General features: G+C 40.9%; 1 protein-coding gene across 1 annotated transcript in view; it reads right to left on the reverse strand.

The window, feature by feature from the left end:
* The window catches only part of gabbr2 (gamma-aminobutyric acid (GABA) B receptor, 2), a 224,248-nt gene that overhangs the window by 13,518 nt on the left and 188,963 nt on the right, over window positions 1–21,767 (reverse strand). The window contains exons 14-17 of the mRNA XM_033637561.2: window positions 5,054–5,164; window positions 1,892–2,116; window positions 1,467–1,649; window positions 575–704 (exon numbers count right to left, since the gene is read on the reverse strand). Of these exons, the coding sequence (XP_033493452.1) occupies window positions 575–704; window positions 1,467–1,649; window positions 1,892–2,116; window positions 5,054–5,164 (649 nt within the window). The remainder of the gene's footprint in view (window positions 1–574; window positions 705–1,466; window positions 1,650–1,891; window positions 2,117–5,053; window positions 5,165–21,767) is intronic.

Genomic DNA, 21,767 nt, shown 5'->3' on the forward strand with positions numbered 1-21,767 from the left:
AAAACCAACGCACCCTTATTGGTCTGGCGAGGTGCAGTGCATTCTGGTACTTGTAGGTTTTCTACCACTTGAGCAAGTACGAATCCAAAAGGCCTCTGTTTTCTCTGGTCACGAAGCACCAATTTTAAAAGCATTTGCATCTCTCTACTGCACAGACAGCCCAGTTTTATGAAAAGATTATCTTCCCAGCAGTGAAATGCTTATTTAAATGTGAGAATTTGATCCTTTTCTTTGTCAGACATGATAATAAACTGAATAGCTTTGGATTTTTGAACTGTTGGTTGGATAAAACATACTATTTGAAGACATCAGCTTGTGCTCTGGGAATTTACACAGAGCATGTTTTACTATTTTGTTATATTTTAATGACAAAATGATTAATCATGAGAGTGACTGGCAGATTAATTGAAATTAAATACTGAAAATAATTGTTGAATCCCTAGTATGCAGGTAATTTTCTGTATGAGATGAAATATTTTCTAGTTGACCTCCAAAGTACCAAATGCCTCAAATGGGTGGGGTCACACAGACAGACTACCAGGACTGTAATAAATAAATACAGCCAGTTTCTCACCTTTGCCGTCCGTGAAGTTGCGTATGCTGAGGATGTTGTTGGCATCCGGGTAATGGTTCTGTTTGATGTAGGGAGTTTTCTCTGGCGTGTCCTGCAGCTGCATGGTCACTTCCTCCAGCTCCTTGTCCAGCTTTTCAAACAGAAAAACAGATAAATGTTTACTTTTTGAAACATGGGTAAAGTATTCGATGATAAAGTTGAGTAAGTACTTTATAGACCCAAAACTAAACTGTTGTTTGTTACATCAAGTTTTCATAAATCATTCATAGATTGCCTCGCCCAAGTAGGGAACATGGTTATCCGTCTGATCTATGAACAACAAACTGCTGCGACTACGAAAACACTGCTGTCTGCCAAATATACAATAACTTTACTTGTCCTCCAAGAGTGTCTGAGAAGCTCCTCATTCGCCACAGTCTTGAACAAAAGACAACTGCAGTAATTTACCTCTGACAGATTGGACAGAAAGCCTAGGTGATTGCAAGGGGATTTTTTTTTCTAAATTTCACTCAATGTCAATATAAGTGAACATTTTTACCAAATGAATCAGAGTACTGTGTGGCCCGCTCAGTGACAACACAGTCTCTTGAAGTGATCAGAGTTGCTTTTAACAACTCGTGATCATTTTATTAGGAATTAATGAAATGACATTTGAAAATTAAATGGCTACAAGAGCACTAGTTTTTTAGCTTTTCAATTTCGGTGGAGTTAAATGATTTGCTTTCAAATCAAAAATGATTCTCTTCTCTTGTAGAACTTCTGCTCAATTACTGTGTCTTCAATTACGATTAAAAGCCGTTCCTTATCCCGCTACTGCATTAAAAACCTTGCCCCCCACTGCGCCGCCATCCTGTCTTGTAAAATGACGATCAATTGCGAAAAAAGCTCAGACCTCTGTTATCCTCATGCGGAGGCGGTGGTTATCAGTCTGAAGCCCGTCCAGTCGTGAAGTGTTAGCCTGGTTGACGCTGGTGACTGAGGTGGAGGTCTTGGAGTCTTCCTTCTTTTGGTTCTGGGTGAACTTTAACCTCCGGTTCTGGGTGGCAGCGTCTGGGTTGGTTCTCATGGTGATAAACTGTTAGAGGGGTTATGAGTATTAGTCACAGCTGCACTCTGGGATAAAATTACACCGGCAAAAAAAAAAAAAGCTACACATAACTGTTTACGCTGCGTTTTCAGCTTCCAGGACTTAGTGAAGTGTGGTGTGTGGTGTGTGAATGTGGTGTTAATTAAGCACTCTAGTTTCTGGCAACGCAGAGTTATCCACCTGTGCTCATACACACACTCTCCTCATTCACACACACGACGAGAACTGACCTTGGGAACGAACACCAAACAGAGCGTGATGGTGCTGCAAAAGATGATCACCAGTGCCACAATGCAGAACTGGACGTTAGGTTGGTCCCTCGTTAGAAAAGAGACAGCAGCACCGATGATGCACATAATGCCCACGTTGTAAACACTCATCCCGATGTATTTGCTGTCATTGAGAGCAGGGATGCTCACGTTCCTGGTCTCCCATGCCAGGAAACAGCCAAACAACTGTCAGGGGAAAAAGACAGAACATTGTGTGAGAAAAGACACGCAAAAACTGAAGGCAGTATTTAATTTCGGTCACAGAAAGTCTGAACTCATTCCTCTGTGGCAACGTGCACACAGTAAGTCAACAGTACAAGTCATCCTCACTATCTGAAACTATGCAGTCTTCTTTCATTTTGCCTCTGCTAGTGTAAACATCAGATTTTTTCAGAATAAAGCTGGACTTATTTTTCTTTTTATTCTTCATGTATTTTTTTGTTGTACAGTGCCTTTTATTGCTCTTCTTGGATGGAGTGCAGAAACATTTCATCTTATTTGACTTTGCTTTAAGAAACACTTAAGAATCAAACAAAAATCGACTCCATTACGTGATCCTTAAAGAGGAGAAACATAATCTAAAGACATCTCTCTGAAGCAGCCTTAGGTTGCGTGCTTGTAAAATGTTTATTTAGAGTGAGCTGTTTGTTTGCTGGAACATTAGCAGCAGCAGCCTGCACAGCCTGCTGAATAATTCACTGTGTGCCTGCCTGCTTATCCTAAAGTCTAAATGAGAGTTAGTGGAATGACAAGCAGCAGATTTACAGGAGCAGTCATCAAGGATTAGTGGATCTCAGGTGTGTGAGCGTGCGTATGCAAACGTGAAGTGACTGTGATGTGTGCGTGTATGCATTCATATGTGTGTGTGTGTGTGTGTGTGTGTGTGTGTGTGTGTGTGTGATGACCGAAACCTTAATGTTTCTTTTTGCTGTGCTGTCCCTCTCTATGCCTCATACAGATGTGGGCTCCTGTCTTCACTTCATACAAACTTTCCTACCTCTCCACATCTTTGTTACCGTCTTATTATTTCACATCCCCTTCTACGTGTTATGCTACTATTTTCTCACTCCTTCCATCCCTCTGTCTTTGACATTTTTTGGTGGTAGTTTTTACTCAGCATCCTCTGTATTCTCTCGGATGATTTATTGCTCTGTCTTACTCCTCCTTCGCCTGACCATAGTTGTAGTGAGGTTTGCATAATTCACAGTTGCTCCCGCTTCACAGAGGTTTTTAAAACACACTGTGTGGAGGGGAAATTCAACATTTCTGATCAGTTATAGCCCACAATGATGCTTAAAAGACTGCCTTTTAAAGCTGACCTGTTATGCCCATTTTAAGGTGCATACTTGTATCTGAGGTTCCTACTAGAACATACTTATATGCTTTAATGGTCAAAAACATTTTCCTCATGCTGCTCATACTGGAGCACCTGTTCACCGTCTGTCTTGGACGATCTGTTTTAGTGCCTGTTTCTTTAAATCCTCCTACTGAAAAAGCCCAGTCTGCTCTGATTGGTCAGTGTTTCTGGGTGTTTTCAGCATCTCTGCACCGTCACTGCAGCCAAGGGAATGGTTGTAATGGAGTATAGCGGCACTTTTTACAACCCGACGTGTTCCAGCAGAGAGAAAATTAAAAGCACTGGCAAACAGGATTATGTTTCCCTGATGTTAGCATGTAGCTACATGCAGCAGTGTACTTGCAGCCTGGGAATGGCTGTGTATAGCTGCACTATCTCCCGTTACAAATCACAAATTATCACTACTAAACACAACCAGACACATTCCAGCAGGAATATCATCCAAAATCAGGGAGAAATTAAAAATATCCACAACCAAGATTACATGTTTCCATGACGTTAGCATGTAGCTACATGTAGCAGTGTGGGCTACGTACTGTAAACACTTGCAGTAGCGTGCCTGGAGCAGATGACCATATAAAAAAAACTTTCATGATATGACTTCTTGTAGCCAAAGTAGAAAAAAACACTGCTTCTCAGTATGAAGCTGGAGCCAGTGCTGGTTAGCTTAGCTTAGCATAAAGACTGGAGGCAGGGGGAAGCAGCTGGCTGGCTACCAGCGCCTCTTGTTTAATATGTACAAAAAAAGAAGTGGATAAACAAGTGGTTTTACAGAGATTTGTGCCGGAATATCTCACGACCAATATCCTCCTCCTCTTTTATGCATGTGTGTTGTCTGTCCTCTTTCAGGTGTTTGAGGTCAGATGGCCCATGTTCATCTTTTTCTGGTGGCAACTGGAAAACGCTTTACTTCTTCCCTGATCCACATTATTTGTATGTTTACAATCTGTCTACTTAATATGGTCATCCTGATTTGCCATATTGTAATCTTAATACTGTTATTTTTATCTACTCTGCACACATAACATCTATTGCACGTCTATTCATCCTGGAAGAAGAATTAGTCCTCCGTTGTTCCCTCTGAGGTTTGTACCTGTTTTCTGGAGTTTTTCCTCATATGGACAGAGGGTTCAAATAAAGAAGTTGCACACACTGTAAAGCCCTTCGAGGCAAATTTGCAATATTTGATTTCGGGCTATATAAATAAAACTGAATTGACATGAAAGTGGTATCCATCTTCTCTTCTAACTCCTCGCAAGAAAGTGAATAAAAAAGTTTTTTTGCCAGTTGAAATCCAAACACACACCTCTTAAGATATTTATATGATGGGCTGGTTTAGCTGGCACCATAAATCATATTTGATTGGATAACTTAATATAACCAAACTTGAGTTCAAATTGAGTCATCAAAACTATTTTTTGTGGAGGGAAAAGGGAAAGACAGAGGTATGAAAATACTCAAATATAATTTTTTGACCCATTTTTAGTGTGTAATTACAAATAAATGAGTCATTTACACAGGGACAAAGGATAACAACTTGAAAAAAGTGTTTTTCATCTCACTGTGTCTTTAAAGTAGACACTCAAGGTTTAATATTGACACACATCTCAGAAATACAGTTATATAAAAAGGCATCAAGCCTCATTAATGCACATTTATAAAGCTGTTAAGAGTCATCAGATACATTTGTACAGTACATTCATAGTGTAAGTGTGCGTTAATGTGTGACTGGGAGTCCAAATTAAATTTATGTTCTCTCCTCTTACCATTAGCAGTCCCTTGTAGGCATAAACGATGCCCAGCCAAATGGTCATGTGGGTGTTCTCACAGTGCTCCAAGAAGGGACGGATGGCTATGTCTCGGCCTTGGGGGTCCGCCTGTTGACAACACAAAACACAAGGACAGGAAAGGAATTGAGTACCCTCCATAAAGTACTTTAATTGTTTTGGACAAACAAATGAGAAGGGTGAACAAGTAATTTGAACTAAGTACCAAGTGTACAGTAACAGCGAAACAGGCAACATTTCCTTAAGGGGCAATAAAACCAACAGAGGAAACCAGTAAACCAGCTGAAAAAGAAAAAATCCTTTTCCACAGTAGTTTTCTCTATGTAGGTGCTCTAATTTCACACTCAGGGACAAAAGGTACCCAGACTGTCTGCTGCTACTCAGAATGAAGGGTGTCAGTGATCAAACATCCAGGTGTGTAATCAAACTGTCTCCCATCATGGCCACTGGGCTTCTCCAAAGTCGGCTGAAGTTAAATTAATCCGTGCTTAGGACGCTAATGGGCACGACTAATGAAGCTTATTCATTAATGTGATTTACACCTCCTCCTTTCATTCTTGTTTCTCACTCAGTCTTCGTCACGCTATCTCTCCATCCTGCCCCCGTCTCACTATTTCTTTAGCTTTCTTTTTCATTTTCACTTGTCTTTCATAGCTGCAGCTGACACATGTGACTTATGGGGCAAATTAGCACCTCAGGTGGATATTAATACGCTAAAACACGTCACCTCTCCTTTCTTTTTTTCACTCTCTCTGTTAGGCAGTGCTTTAAAAAGCCTTTAATAAGAGCATTAGTTTGCCCTGCATGGATTCATCTGAGGCCACACCAATATATCAATGCAGAGACACCTGGGGCACGCCTGGGCACGATGCCATGCTGCTCTCTAGGTGTGTGTGTCTGTGTGTGTGAGTGTGTGTCTTCAGGCTTATTTACAGTAAGACATGTCTAATGGCTCAGCAGATGGTGCTTGTGTGTATGTGTGTGTAGGCATCTATATTATAGTGTTTGATTTGCAGAAATTCAGTTTGTCAGCAAAGCCCTTTAAGGCAGAAAGCAAGATAAGGAGAAATGAGGAAAGGGAATGTACTGAAATGTTGGCGTTGTCTCGGTCCTCACACATGCCACACTGAGTGTGCACTTTGTTTAATATGTCTCATATGAATACTCTCATCATTAATAAAAACACACCTACACATACACATCCCTCTAGGGGCTGCGAAATACCTCTTCCACTAGTCATTTTGACCCCCACATTCTCCATTCAGCTCCCATTAATGGAAATTGCAGCTATTCGTGCTTTCCTCTTTGACCTTGATGGATTTAAATTAGTAGTTTTCTATAGAATGATCACTTAAAATGGGAAATTGGTGCTTACAAAGCTGCACTGATTCACCTGACAGAGATGAACAGGAACAGGCCTGTACCGTATCATTTCTGGATATCCTTTAAGTGTTGTATTATAGTACAGTTTTCTAGCTTTAACTCCCATGTCTCTGCCTTGGAAATACAACGTTCACACAGTTTCTCATCCTGCTTGCAATTGCTGTCTTTCACTTTTAACGTTCAATCCCGCCAAGGATTACATATGCAGTTACACATCACACACACACACAAAAAAGACACTGCGACAACGTAGCAGGCGGAACCCCCCTACATCTCAGATGTAGAGTCAACTTTTCCAACATCTGCCGAAGATCCTCACAACCTCTGATGTCTCAAAACAGAATCACATTAAAGAGCGAGGATCGCTTCGGTGGCAGCGAGTTCACACACTTTGTCAAAAGCACTCTTGTAACCCCTTCCGAGAGTTCCCGTGGCAACCGCGTGGCTCGTGTCACTCATATCTGTGAATATTCTGGGACTCAAGTGTTGGATTCTTGTTAAGCTGAAGGTGAAGGACTGGTGGAGCAGAGTTTCTGCCTTAAAAGCCATCAAGCAGGTGGAAACACAGGAAAGTAGGGCAGGAGATGACGCATAGGCAGGCTATTTTTTTTTTTTCACAAGGAACCACAATTAGTTGACACAGTACAGAAAAGAGATCCTGATACTCAAGCATGGCATTTCCAGCGTACAGCCACAGGTAACTTCTTCATGAAAAAATGATTTTTCAGCCTATTTTCGAACTTAGCAATGTGTTGGGACTGTGCTAGAGAAAATCATGAGTTATGCATAAGATGCCCTGGTTTGCCAAGTCTCTGGGCAGTAGCCAGTGGCACGAATCATCTCTGGTCACGGGAAGTGATACGGTTTCATATTTTATGTAAACAGTGATGACAATCATTCTGCAAGATGCTGGCCGCTTTGGACTGTAGTGGCTTTGGTGGAGCATGGAATATAAAGCTGGAATATAAAGATTTATCTCACCCCCTCTGCCTTCCAAACATATATTAAAGAACAGACTTGAGGCCTTTTTTTACAAGCAACAAAATCATACTACAGACACTAAATATCACATCAGACATTATGAAAAGCAGTACATACTACCAATTTCAGTGTCTGACCCAGGTACACTGAGGCCTACTTAGAACCCAAACTCATGTTGCACAAACAAAGAGTTCACTGCACCTTATTGAGAGACCTTTTATATAGTTTGCCCCAAAATCTAACTCACTGTGGGCTTTTCTAGTGACTGTGAAGGCATAATTTCCTTACTCAAACCATTAAGTGACTACTTGTGTCCTTGCTTGAAGCAACTGTGTTTGTTAAGTTTCTCCACTCATTTATTCAGATGTTTCCTTTAAAGGCTCTCTAAGTCTTCCTAAGCTTGAAAGGTTTTTGTCACATACAGCAAACATCTCCTCATGATCCACTAGCTACATGTCATCTGAATATACTGTAAAAAAGTTGGATCACTACAGACGAGCAGTATGGAGATACTTTGTGGTTTCAATTATGTGTTTTTGGACGTTTGGGGGGGCGAGCTAGCTCCATTGTGTTTGATAACATTGTTGAATGTAAACAGAAATGACACTCAATGGTGCTTAGCGTGCCTTTAATTTGTCACAGTGCTGTATATTGGTGCTGCCTCCCTAACTCAGTGCAAAGATCTGAAGAAACAGGACAGAGTCAGATATCAGCTTGTTTTTAAAAAGACAAGCACTTTTCATTCTGACATTGTGACTTCAATTATTACACAACTCAACTCAAATTTATTTATAAAGCACATTTAAAAACAACTCACACTGACCAAAGTGCTGTACAAAAGGAAGAAAATGCTAAAAAAAAATGCATACATAAGAGGCAACATAACTGTCAGGTACACAGCTCACACATTTAGAGACAAGACACACAGGAAAGTGTGGGAAAGGGTGGGGATACAAAGTAGTTATATTTGTAACTACAAAGGTTACAAGCAGCAACTGAACCTTATGCCGACCATACACTAGAAGACTTTTCAGAGACTAAAATCTGACATCTTCTCACATCTAAAGACAATGTGAGATTTCTCAAGGACTGGGGATCTTACAGGCTCACTATTTGTAAGACTACACATAGATATATTTTGAGATTACTTTCCATCCTGCTCCTGTTGGAAAATATTACGCTACCTCACTTTAAGAAATATGATATATTGACAATTCCCTACGTGTCCACAAAAACACATAAATCTAGAAACACCAGATAACAGGCAACATATGTTGACAGGATTATTGTTTGGCATCAACATGATCTAAGAAGATAAACTGTATTTGCATACAATTTTACATTTTGGGATTAGCTTTGCTATTTCAGCAGGAGGAGACTGTAGGAATGAGAGGTGAGGATGAGCCTTTTTAAAAGTTAAGATTTCTCACTAAAATAAGATCTGGTTGTTGGATCAGAAAAACACGGACCCTTGTTGACTCCACAACACCACCATTTTCTCCTACGTTATCACAATCCAAGAGAACCCAGACTTGTTCACATTCTTGCATGTTCCCTGCATTTCCTCCATGTTTACTGTCTACCTGGTTTGCTTCTTCTTGTTTGGAGCAGGAGGGAGGGCAGCTAATGGTTGTTGACAATGTTACCATCATTCAAGTTCACTATTTGTGTGAGCCAAGACTTTAAGCGTACGATAATTTAAACATACTGGATTTTGTCGGAACGTCAAGAAGAGAGAAAGACTGACTTAAGACAGGACAGACTGAGTTCTACGACAACCTTAACAGAAATGATCGGGAACATGGGAATACACACCAGCTGAAGCAAAACTCACGATTTTGAAAATTTGTCTGCGACAGTGAAATAGCTTGAAAAGTAATTTGGCATAAGTGCACTTACAGGAAAAACATCTTATCATCAACCATCCAGAATGATTTATTGCAGGCTCTGAGTGTAAACGCACCACTTTACCATATGACATGTTAATTGTATGTTTACATTTGCATCCAAGAAATCTGCATATGGGGTCAGAACACTTCAGCTCTTTTCTACTGAACAGCTTCACTGCATCATCTGCATCTTCATCATTTATGTATATTTATGTTTTTGGCTGAGCAATCTGTTATTCAAACAACAATGCTCGGAGAAGTCACACTTGTTGCGAATGATTTTGTTCATTCAATATGAGAGACACATTCTGCATCAGTGCTCCTTGCATAGTCGCAGCTCCGAGCAAACTTGTGTCACTAACAACAAAATGATAAGACAAAATGAGATATAATGCTTATTAGGCTCGGGTCTCTATCGCAGCAGAGCAGACAGGAGCTCTCGCTTTTTGGAGGGAAACTGTCTGGGGAGTTGCCAGGCAACAGGGCTGTAGGCGGCAGGCGGCCCCAGAGCGGTGGTGATGGCGGTAAAAGTGGCGGTTCACTGTCATTTTTCACAGCATTAGCCCTCTAACTGGATCACTCTGGGAGGGCAGAGAACTGGCAGATTGTCTATGGAGAGATGGAGCTAGATGAAGCGATGAAAGGAGTGATGGAAGGAAGAGGGGAAAAGAAATGGAGGGTGGGATGGAGAGAAGACAGGAGCAAGAAGTATGGATGGAAAGATGGAAGTTGAAATGAATGGAATAATAAAAGGGATAGCACGATAGATGGAGGGAAGGTACAAATGATGGCATGGAGAGGTATAAGAGGAATAGATGCTGTCAATCCTGTTTCCTCTAAGAGATAAGTGACGGAGAGGAGGAATTCTTAAAGGAAGAGATAACTGGAGAGCAGAACGAATACATCAGGAAGAGCGATGCAAAGGTGGAGGTAAAGATTAGGGACAAACTGACGGTAAATTCCAACTGTCTGTTTTTCTATCAATACTGGTGACGGTGAGGAAGTTAATAAACTCTGGCGTACTGATTACACCGGACATTTTACGAGAAAAGATATTAATCAGTGACGCTCCGTATCTGTAGATGAAACAAAGTTACTGTTAACGCAAATCTAACATGTCCTACTGCTGCAGCTTCACATTAAAACCATGACATGCAAAACATGACTTGATTTATATCATAAAGTAGTCCATGAAATTAAAACTGCCACTATCGATCATCAAAAATGCATTTACAAAACAGCGGCGGTTCTTTTTGGCATTTATTCACGGCTTATCAGTCTGAAATATTGTACGCAGCAATGGAACATGAAGGAGCAGCCGCAGTGAGCTGTTACAGCTGCAGGCAACAGACTGCACACTTCCAACTTCTTAGCGATGTATCCAAGTCCTTTACCCGTATTTATGTTATCAGGTTTCCTTTAAGCGTTGGGTTTCAATCTGATATATTGCCAAAAAGGCGCTTTTGCTTTCCGCTCTGACACCAAATCCTCCGCTATCGTCTTGTCAACTCTCTTTACTCTTATCACATGAAATTTGACTCTTGCCACTCTGTGCTGCGACTCTGCTGCTGCTGCTGTACAGAAACTACAAAACAACGGCAGGGTGGTAGATATAACTGGCGTAGGCCCGAATACCATGTAACACCATGTAAAACGGCTAACGCCTACTACTGCGACAATCCTAATAGGAGCAGACAAAAGTTAGATTTTTTCATTGTTTTTCTTGTTTTAGCCCATTTCCTACACTTTCATATATTAAAAACATCTCCCAGCTTGCTACATGAACACTAAAAGGCTGTGACATCTGAAACGTGAACGCTGGCTCCTGAACAATCAAACCTAAATCGACACGATCCTATTGACAATGTCCATGTTTGACTATTTTGCTTTCCAGGTTGGATTCTTTGATGCTGGAACAGACACTTCAGAATGGGATGTGGTTCAGCAATTGACTTCCAAGTCTCTAGTTACCATGCAACAATGATGTACTTTTGTGCAAAAATAAAACTGGTGATTTTCATGCTGTAGTGAATTAATTAGAAACCACAGACTGCCAGGGGGAAGGAAAATACATGCAAAAACCGACAATGCACGATGTGTTTTGGAAAATTACTGCTACAAGACTTGTGGTAAACTCACTAAACCCTCATTGAAAGCTGTTATTCTCCTTCCATGTGCTATCTCAAAGCAAAAATGACAAAACAACAACAAAGACAGTGGAACAGGGCATCCTACATCCCTGTGTTTTCCTCCTGGCTCCACAATCACAGCTACTGGGGCTTGTTTCTGGATATGGATCTCACCCTGACTATATAAAGGCCTGTGGCCTGGTGGAGAGCAGGGAGAGGTAGACCAACAAGTGAGAGAGGAAATGGAGAGCTCACTCATTGTCACCTGCAGCAACTTCACACAGAGGTGTGTGTGTGCGGGCATACATTCCCGTGGGAAGGTTGGCACATTCTGTGAGCACACATACGTACTGTAATATGGCTGGGATTGTTTATGTGGCAGTGTGAAAAAAAGTGTGTGTGTGTATAGATGAGCTATCAGGCAAACACTGACAGAGACACTCCATCACTCCTCATACTGGCAATTACAACAGAGGAGATCCCACCATGGTGGAAAAATGAGAGATGAGGACAATGGGGATGGGGATTTTGGGCGGAGCTTTGGACTTTGTGGCAGCAATTTATGTTACTGTAGTATTTTGAAAAAGCAGAGGCGATGACTGTGATGAAAAATGACGGAGGAAAAGCCACTACAGAGTCTACAATACATTTTTGTCCTAAAGGAAGATCGTAAAAGTTTTATCATAAAAACACTGCATGAAACTACTGTGCTGTGATTACTCCAGGGATTAAATAATTTACATTTATGTATACTCAGGCTATTTGAAATGTCTCTCACAACAGTAAGCAATGTTGTATATTAAACAATAATAACAAATTTAGATTTTCTGGTCAGAGTCAGGGAGAGAAACATACTGAGACAGCGCTGTCTGATAGAGATGTGACACAAACACATAATCCTGTGTTGCACCAACTGTTTTCATACATGCAGATATAGAGAGTTTTTGCATTAGTTGTATGTCGGTCTCAGCCTGTCACTGCTGTCTGAGGGTAATGACTGTTATTAGGGCTGTAAAAGATTATCCTTGTGACAAATATGTCATGGAAAATCACTTGTGTTGCAAGTGCTTTGAGAGGAGACCCAAGAAGTACCATGCACAGTGTACCACAGTTAATCAAATGTAATTTCTGGTTTATAGTCTCAAGGACTGGGGGAAGCTGGAGATGCAACTGCAGGTTTTTGGATGGAGGTATTTAAAGAATGAATGAGGGGCTGTAGAAAAGCCGGGATGAGAGATTTGAAGAGTGGCAGGGGGAGAAAAACACGTCAAGAGCAGAGAGGGCAAAGAGATGGGAAGATGAAAGGCATCTTGGTGCCACAGTAATTTGTAGGAAATCATTTGAAAGGCGGTGAGCAGAGTTTTCACGAGCCCTCTATGAAATTCTGAACAGCAGTAATAGCCTTTAGACAAGCACATAGGAAAAGTACATAGTGAGTGATTAGCTCAGCTGGTTGGACAGGGAGGTTCACGCCAATAATGCCAAACATACGGAGTTCATATCCATTTAGGGAGAATTTTTTTCTTGTAGGCTTCACATGACGTAACAACTACTGTACATGTCCAACCAGATGGCAACTTTAGCTTCATTTCAAAATTAAAGACAGCTCCGAGTGCCTCATCCTAACCAAAGCTCTTTTACTTTTTCTCCTAAATTATGCATACAGTTGCGCCTGGAACTATAATTGTTATATCATCACATTCAGGAGTGTGCACCCAATTTCCCCCTCAAACTCATATTATTCCCATTTGTCCTATTTTGCCTGCAGCCAATAAGTAGTCTTTGTCCCTGTGCAGTCTGGTTGGACACTGCTGTTGCACTGGCTGCTAGCAACAAAGCTGTTGCCAAAATGTTGCTTTTTACTTTTCAAACACAGAAAGTTAATGCCAAAAATAGACTGCTAAACAGCAAACGGACAAAGATAGTGCAAGCAGACGGCACGGAGCGTGTTTGCTGTGTGCCAAAGAACTTCAGGACTTTGGTCCAACTTGGGGAAAAACTTTCGATTTTTTTAAGGACAAAACATTTTACTGTGAATCCTCCTATTTAGCCTTTATAAATACATTTGATAAATTATAATCTATAATGCCCTAGTGAGCAGATATATTTGTCTGTGAATGTATTTGTCAGCAACTATAACTCCTCCTGTGGGGACCCATAAGTTGAGGCTGCTCTATAATGAATGACAAGAGTATAAAACACTGTTGTAATAATACAAAACATGTCTTTATAGGGGAAGTTCTAATCATTGAAAAATACTGTACATTCATGAACTCTTAAAAATGTCCTTATATGTGCATACGACTATATTACAGAACAGTTATAACTTGTTAAATGTGTATATCCTGCTCATAAATACTAAATAGGGGACTTAACCTCTTCTACTCAGCCTCTCCCTACCATAGACCCAGTTCTGTCCTTTTTAGGGGGGACAGAGGGTCTTTAGGGGGAGATAGCAGGTCAACAGTATATGCCACATAGAAGCGGTATGCATCATGTGAAAGCAGGGAACCTGAAGGCTAATTGAGATGTAGCTCAGCATTCTGTATCAATATTTGCTAGTCATAAATCTGTCATAAACATTACATTTTGGTCAGGCGCCTATTCAGACTTGTTTAGAGTATATAGATGCTTGGAACATTATGCTGGAAGTAGTCAATGACCGCTCCCATGCTCAGTGTCTCACAAGCTGCCGCAGCAATTTTTGGGTTGACACCATTTGTTGCACAGATTTGGTCTTAAATTGAAGTTTTTTTTTATTTTTTTACCACTCGAGAATTGATAATAATGGTCAAAAATCTCTCCAAAATACCACATTGAGACAACAAGACCTTGAGGAACACCATGGAAAATGTTTGCTGTCATTTAGTATGAAAAATGTGTGACATTTGGAGATTTATGCAATGATATTTTTGTTTGGAGATTTCATTAAATCCACAAGGGTCTTAGCTTTGCAGTTATATCAAATTTATGCAATTCCAAGACTGTTTAGAGACCCCAATAGGCAGAAATATTCAAATACAACAGACAAAAACAAAAATAACACCTTTGTACTTGAGAAAAGCTACATGGTTTTTGCCCAAAATGTCATGGGATTGGCATAAAGTGAGCATGTCTGCAAAGAGGAGACCCATTTTCAATTAGATATCCTGAGGTAAGAGATCACAGGATCAAATGAAAATGCCCATGCCAATTTTCCCTCACCAAAAGCTTGCCTAACTTTGGAGCATTATTTATACCCCTTCCTGACAGGCTAGCATGACATGTTTGTTTCCAGTGGATCCTTGGGGCTTCTAATTTCATATGATACCAGTATTTTCTAGTTTTAAAGCGGTGCAGTCTGTGAAAGACAGTAATGCTGTCCAAGGATGCCGCCGTCCTTGCGGAGTGGGAGGTTACAGTTAAGTGTTACCAAGAAAGGGTTTAAAGAGCGCTGCTCTGAATATGGTGGGCAGGGTTGAGTATAGGCAGACCATAGACTCTCGTTACAGCAATCAGAAACTTAATTTATACCTGTCGAGCGACATGTTGGCTGAATTTTCTTTCACAAAATAACAGCAGCTTGACATGGCAGGTAAACACAATGAATCACACACGCTGAATGACTTGAGCATGGTCAAAGAACAAGAGAGCAGGCATGAACAGACTTTTTGCTGATTGTGATTAAGCAAACTGCGTCACTCTCGTTCACTGTGTAATATCACCCGCATCTCACCTGCTGGAATAAGTAGAGTTTAATGATGTTGATGTTTAAAAACCAGCTCTGCCTCTAAATTTGATAACCACGGCCTCCCCCACTGAGGTGATGGAGGGATTATTAAAGGACCTTTTTTCTCTGTTCCCAATGATGGCGTGTGTGTGTGTGTAATAAGCACCTGATTCCATCACTTAATGAGACTCACAACTTCATGAATAAATGACGAACATCAGATGACGAACATCAGATGATGCACAGCAGTCACTTGTCAGGGTCTGAAGAGTTGCTTAATTTGAATTATTAAAAAGAACTTTCCAAGGAGGCTTACTCTATTTATCTGAACAATTTCCGGCTTTCAATACTGATATAACTCAACGACCAAAGTGTGCCCCTCAAAATCGTTTCGGATGTGTCCGGTTTTATAACCAACATTATGAAGTATGGGTTTGTTTTGTTAAATGGCCCATCTGCAGCTATTTGGAATTGTTATTAAGTATTGCTCGCTCCAATTATCCACTATTTAGCGATGCTATGATAACAAAGGAGAAATACTTATACTCGCACTTAATCACTGTCAAGGGGAAATCATGTATCTCAACATTTGGTGATTTTTAATTGTTCAGATAAATTTTAGGATTAAGTGTTCCTGTATGGGTTATGAAAAATGCATCAACACAAAATTAAGAATCGGGCTGTTTTTCTTAGCTCATAAAAACTTGACAATTTAGAGATGCATGGTTTTTAAATGATAGTAAATCTTGAGACTATCAGGCCTTCATCTGGGGAATAAACAAAGAAATGTTAATGTAATACTGAGGCTAAGATGTTGCCTTGTGATTTTCCCTTTTGGACTTTTTTATACTATGCAGGATCTTCCTAAAAACAATGTATAGACTGATACAAACGTAATCCCTCCCAATTATTACTTACTGTATGACCCACTACAAGTGTGTGACCCTGTCCTTTCCCTGTATTTTATTAGGGGCCGGGCAGCCTAAGCTGCCAGGACCCTGTTGTTTTGCTGCATGTTCTTCTTCTTCCGAGGAAATCCTACTTCCCATGCGCGCAAAAATCACCAAACTTTGCACAAAGGTCCAGTCACACGCTAGATTGCCTCAGCTGCATCAACAGGCCAATAGTCCTGATGGTGGTGCTACAGCCTCTAAAGTTCAAAATTTTGAAAATTCACAACAAATCAACCATATGTGCTACAGATTTGCAACTTTCACCAAAATGTAGCCCCAATACTGAAGAAACTTTTGTACATTTAAACCTATTGCAAATTATGAAGTCCATCACTCTGTTTTTTTCAAAAACTGTAAAACTTGTTAAACCTATCTCCTCCCACAATTTTTGCTCAATTGACACCAAACTTGCTACAGAGCATCTTCAGACTGTCCTACACAAACGATCCACACAGATTTTTGATTTGTCGAAAATTGAGCCTACAGTGCATCAAAATGTTTGACTGTAAACGGTATTGTAAACATATACTTGCAAATTCTTGCTAAATACATTTTCAATGTTCATTAAAAAAAAGACAAAATTTTGGAGTCATGGTAGATGATGTTTGGAAAATTTCAGAATTTTATCTCAAAAACTGAATTTTTTACAGCATTTTGAATTTCGCTCTCATGCGAACAATTGGAGTCAATGCAAAAATGGCATTTTTAAACATCAGTTTTTCACTTATGGAGCCAATAAATCATTGTTAAAAACAAATTACCAACATCTCCATGCTGTCTAGATGCAATATGTGTATTTTAGGATTTTTGTCTTAATAACTGAATTTTTGACAGCCGTTTGAAATCTGCCTTTACACACTAACAGCTGCTGTCTTGCACACAGGTGACTGGCTTCGTCAATTTGTGAAGCTACATGTGACATTTCTGTTTGCCAATTAACTCAGTGAGATAGAGGATGGTTCTTGGTGTTGAAGATTAAGAGTTCAAGCCGCAGCTTGTGCAACATTTCTATATGAGAAATCAACCCAAACTTTTCATAAAGGTCCAGTCCCATGCCAGATGTTCTCAACTGGAAACACAAGACAATAGTCCTGATGGTGGCGCTACAGCAAGCCTCTAAATTTCAAAACTTTGAAAATTCATAACAAATCAACCATATGTGCTACAGCTTTGGAACTTTCACTTTGAAATTTGCTTTTCCATGGCATTGGATGGCTACTGTCTGGCACCCTGATGCTTAGTCAATTTGTGAAGCCACATATGAACTGTCACTTGCCGGTTAGCTCAGTGAGCTAGAAGATGGACCTCAGCCTCAGGAGTTGTGAGTTCAAGCCTCAGCTAAGGCAGAATGGACATTCTAATGTGAAAATCCTATGTTCAGGAATCATACTATGTGGATTAGAGACTACCAAGGTTAAAATAATTATGATCCAGGCAGTTTTGCAGAGAGACAAATACTCTTTATCAACACTTTTCCCTGTTATCCCTTGTCTCTTTTCCCTGTTTATTTGGCTTAGCTATCAGTCAATATGCAGAGTCTACTTACTTTTACATTTTAAAAATGGTTTCATCTTTGTCACCATGGATAATGTTTAGCTTTAAGCTAGATCAGGCCAGTTTGTTCATAATTGCTAGCGGTTAATGTTATTCTTACTTTCTTGTTCTTGAGTTTTTTCTTTCCTTTGTATATTATGAGTCTGATCACTTCAGCCACTCATCCACAATTTGAAGGGCATGCCATAATTATATGATGCTTTGTTGTAGTGTGTGTGTTGCTCAGAATTGCCTAATTTTGCCTAAAATTGCCTGGCCCCGACCATTGCTGCGCAGCAGCTATAATTCTTATTTTGCTGTGTTCAGGACGGTCCTGGGCACAGTGTGCAGGTGAGGTCGGTGCTTTAGAAAATGGTAGCAACCAAGTGCCAGACCACAAGCAGCAGGCATGCAAGAGGAAGATGTGAAATTTGCAGCACAGCGCCAAAGAAGAACAGTGGCGACAATTCCTGCATAGCATACCTTTATAAGCATTAACTTTAATAAGCACAATGCAAAGAGTTTAACTCATCTACTACACGCTCTGAAGGTCTGTGTTTATTCGTGATCCTAAATCTTCACTGTAGTTCAATGAACTGTAGACAGGAAGTACAAATGAAGAAGAAGCCAGTGAGGGAAGGTTGGAAGAAGTGAGGGAGGGGGCTGTGAAAGAAGGAGCCGAGGGAGAGAGCGAGGGAGGGTAAGGGTGGTGTGCCCCCGGCCGAGGCTGACCTACATGCAAAGGGGCCATGGTGGCAGGGCAGCAAGACGCCGCTGGCACTCCAAGCCATGTGGATCTCTGCCATCCCACTTCACAGTGTGCGTGAACACCATCTAACTGTACATGTGTGTGTGTGTGTGTGTGTGTGAGTGTGTGAGAGAGAGAGCTTGTGTATGTTTTACTGTAGTGTCCCAGTCACACCGGATGGGTGACCAGGATATTCCACTCCAGTGCATCTTCACAGATATTATTCTGGCTCACTTAAGAGAGAGAGAGAACAAGGTAGAAAAAGAAAAAAAAAACAATAGAGAAAAGACAAAAAACCCCAAATATTCAAGAAATTAAACATAATCACGCTGTTCGCTATGCCACTTCCACACATACACACACTCGTCCAAATCTTTCAATCTTTAATCTTCATTAAACTACAGAATTCACATCTCACCACAGTTTCCATCCCTCTTAAGAGTCTCCTCCCCCTCCTTTCCTCTTCCCCACTAATGATGATAAAATGATCTCTTTACTTGAATGTGTCTGTCTGCATTTAAATATTTCTGCTCTCTTGCTTGCTTGAGCATCCACCCCCTTTTCTTCCTCTTCTCATACAAGCCTGTAATCCCATTTGAGGAATAATCCGCCTGATAGAACCATGGCCCAACGACCTTCTAACCACCACTGGGCCAAATTGGCAGTGGCATGATGAAATTGTGAAAGGATCTTTTTTCTCTGTTACTCCCCACTCTGCGAGGATCTGGCACAGTCATGTTTTCACAAAAGACTGATTCCATGTTGTTCTGATAACTGGCTAACCTAGCAGTGCCCAAAGACTGGAAACAAACTGGAGCTTGATGCAGGGAAAATTGACAGCTGGCTAAGAGTCAGTTCTCTCATTTTATCCATTGATGACTCTCTGTGTAAAGTAATGGCCAGAAAAATGTTTGCATTGTACATTTGTAGCATATATGTTGAAACTTTTCATTTCTCAACAACACTGTGGTGAAGGTGTGGAAACATTTAGACACCAAAAACATTTGGTTATGGTTAGCTTCAGGTCATGTTTTAGGTTAAAACACCCACGTTTGGTGGCACAGAAGCCGCTGGAATACTAGGGAGGGGTTTGTGAACACAACCAGGTTCGGTAGCTCAAATGCCACTGGGAAATGCCGCCATATGTCAGTGAAAAACGCCCAAGTTCAGTGGTTTAAACAGTGCTGGGACATGCTGCAATGCATCAGTGAAAAACACCCAGGTTCCATGGCTCAGTTGTAGCCGTGAAATGCCACGATGTGTTGGTGAGAAACACGTTGTGTTGGTCCCACAAAAGACAGTGGGAAACACTGCTAGGAAACACCGCTGGGAAATGCCACAATATGCTGCTAAATACACCCTGATTTGGTAAAAAAAAAAAAAAAAAAAAAAAAAAAAAAACACCTTGGTTTGGTTCTGCAGACGCCGCTGGAAACGCCGCGAGGGGTTGTCCAAAAAAAAAAACAAAAAAAACCAACTAGCTGTTTGTTAGTCTCAAACAGTGGTGTGCAGCCGGGCAGCTGTCTCGCCTAGATGTCCACCTCCTGATGACAAGAGGAATCAGCTCATACACTATGTCACTTTTCATGGTGTGCAGACACATATAATGTGAACATTTTTTTCTGGCAACTAGGCCAGTCTTTGACTACAACATTCACAGGAGCCATCCTCAAGACAGTACAGCATGCTTTATTCTGAAGCGTTCACTTGGTCTGGATGTGTCAGCATATGTACCAAGTCTCACATTTTATCTGAGAGTCACATTTTAGTGCCTATGCCGGCATGGGATGGCTGTGAAATGAAAAATCTCATGAATTGTCACACTATCAAAGAAAACAGAGGAGTGTTTCAAGTGTAATCCCAGTTCAGGGATAAAATGTCAACACAGTTACCGCAGAGTGCTTCAGTCAGCAGATGCAGCCACCACACTGGTCGGCAGGAAGTTGTACCAAAGTAATTTTCGTTGGCTGATATGTTTTAAAGTTGTGTCAAGTGTTCTGCAGTGGAACATAAAGTTTTTGATCACTGGTCTTCCATAACAGTTACATGTACCGGGTTGAGAGACACTTGCAATGCAAGAGCAATCAGACAAAGATATGATGAAATCTGAAGTGAGTAAGACAAGACAGGTCAAGTTTTTTAAGTTGACAGGTAAAAGGTGGAGAAATACAAAATATGTTTTCTGTTGAACTGCTTGTACCACAACTTCAAAAGAAGACACTTCAAAGTAACGGAACAGAAGCTACTACCCCCTCCACATGTACAAAAGCACACAAGAGACACCCACACCCACGCACGCACGCACACACGCACGAACGCACGCACGCACACACACAAACACACACTTAAATGAAGACTGAAGACAAAACACACACATGCTCGCACTTAGACAGTAGATAAGCGCTTACAAACAGACTTATTCACTCACTTATGCATTCTCACAAAATTACAGCATAATGGCACACACAATTATAATGAAATATGCACACACACACACACACACACACACACACACGCACACACACACGGGTGCAGCTCCCTAAGCTCCAGCAGGGAGCTGCCTTAACTGATTTATTAAGAGCTAAACGCGTCATTAGTGTAAGCGGCTAACCCTGAACATTGGGCTCATTAGAATATGCAAATGCTGCGGTATAGCCTTGCAGTCTGCTAGATTGCAAGCCAAGGCTTTTGTTATCATAGACTCCAACTGCTTTTATGGCTGCTATTCTTTAACATAACTCCCTGTCATAACACTAGCTTTCATCAAAGCACCCATCTGCACACTGTGTAGCTCAGGGCTGTATGTTGGATGTAACTGTAACTGCCTCATGTCATTGTAGCCACAGTTGCGGAGGAGGAGGGTACATCATTATGGAACTTCGTACAGTGCTGGGGGTATTAGGTATATTTCTTGGGAGGTAGTATAATGCCAGAGAAGTGGGAATACTCTTAATGAGATCTGTATACTGCTGGGAGCAGGGTACATTTCTTTGGAGGTATGGTAGTACATCTCTGCAGAGGTGGTCAAGAACTTTTTCCTCTGGCTTTGTACACAGCTGTGGATTTCATTGGCTGTTTCAACTTCGAGGTAACCCAGCTCTTTGAGAAAAAGTCAGGCAGTCAATTAGCCTGGATGAAAAAGAGTGCTTCCTTGTGCCAACTTCCATCTTTAAGAAACTAAAAAAGCAGACTTCACCCACTTGATTTGTCGCTCAGTTGCCAGTGGGAAGGTCTCAGTGGCAAGTTAATGTCTTCATCCCCCACAAGAGTTTCCTTTCTCTGAAGAGAAATAGCAGGTTTTATTGAGCTGTTGCCGTTATAATGCGCAAACACCTTTTAAGTAATTTGTATGCTTGTGATGTGGTTAA

Source organism: Epinephelus lanceolatus, chromosome 16 (genome assembly GCF_041903045.1).
Source record: "Epinephelus lanceolatus isolate andai-2023 chromosome 16, ASM4190304v1, whole genome shotgun sequence".
NCBI lineage: Eukaryota > Metazoa > Chordata > Actinopteri > Perciformes > Serranidae > Epinephelus > Epinephelus lanceolatus.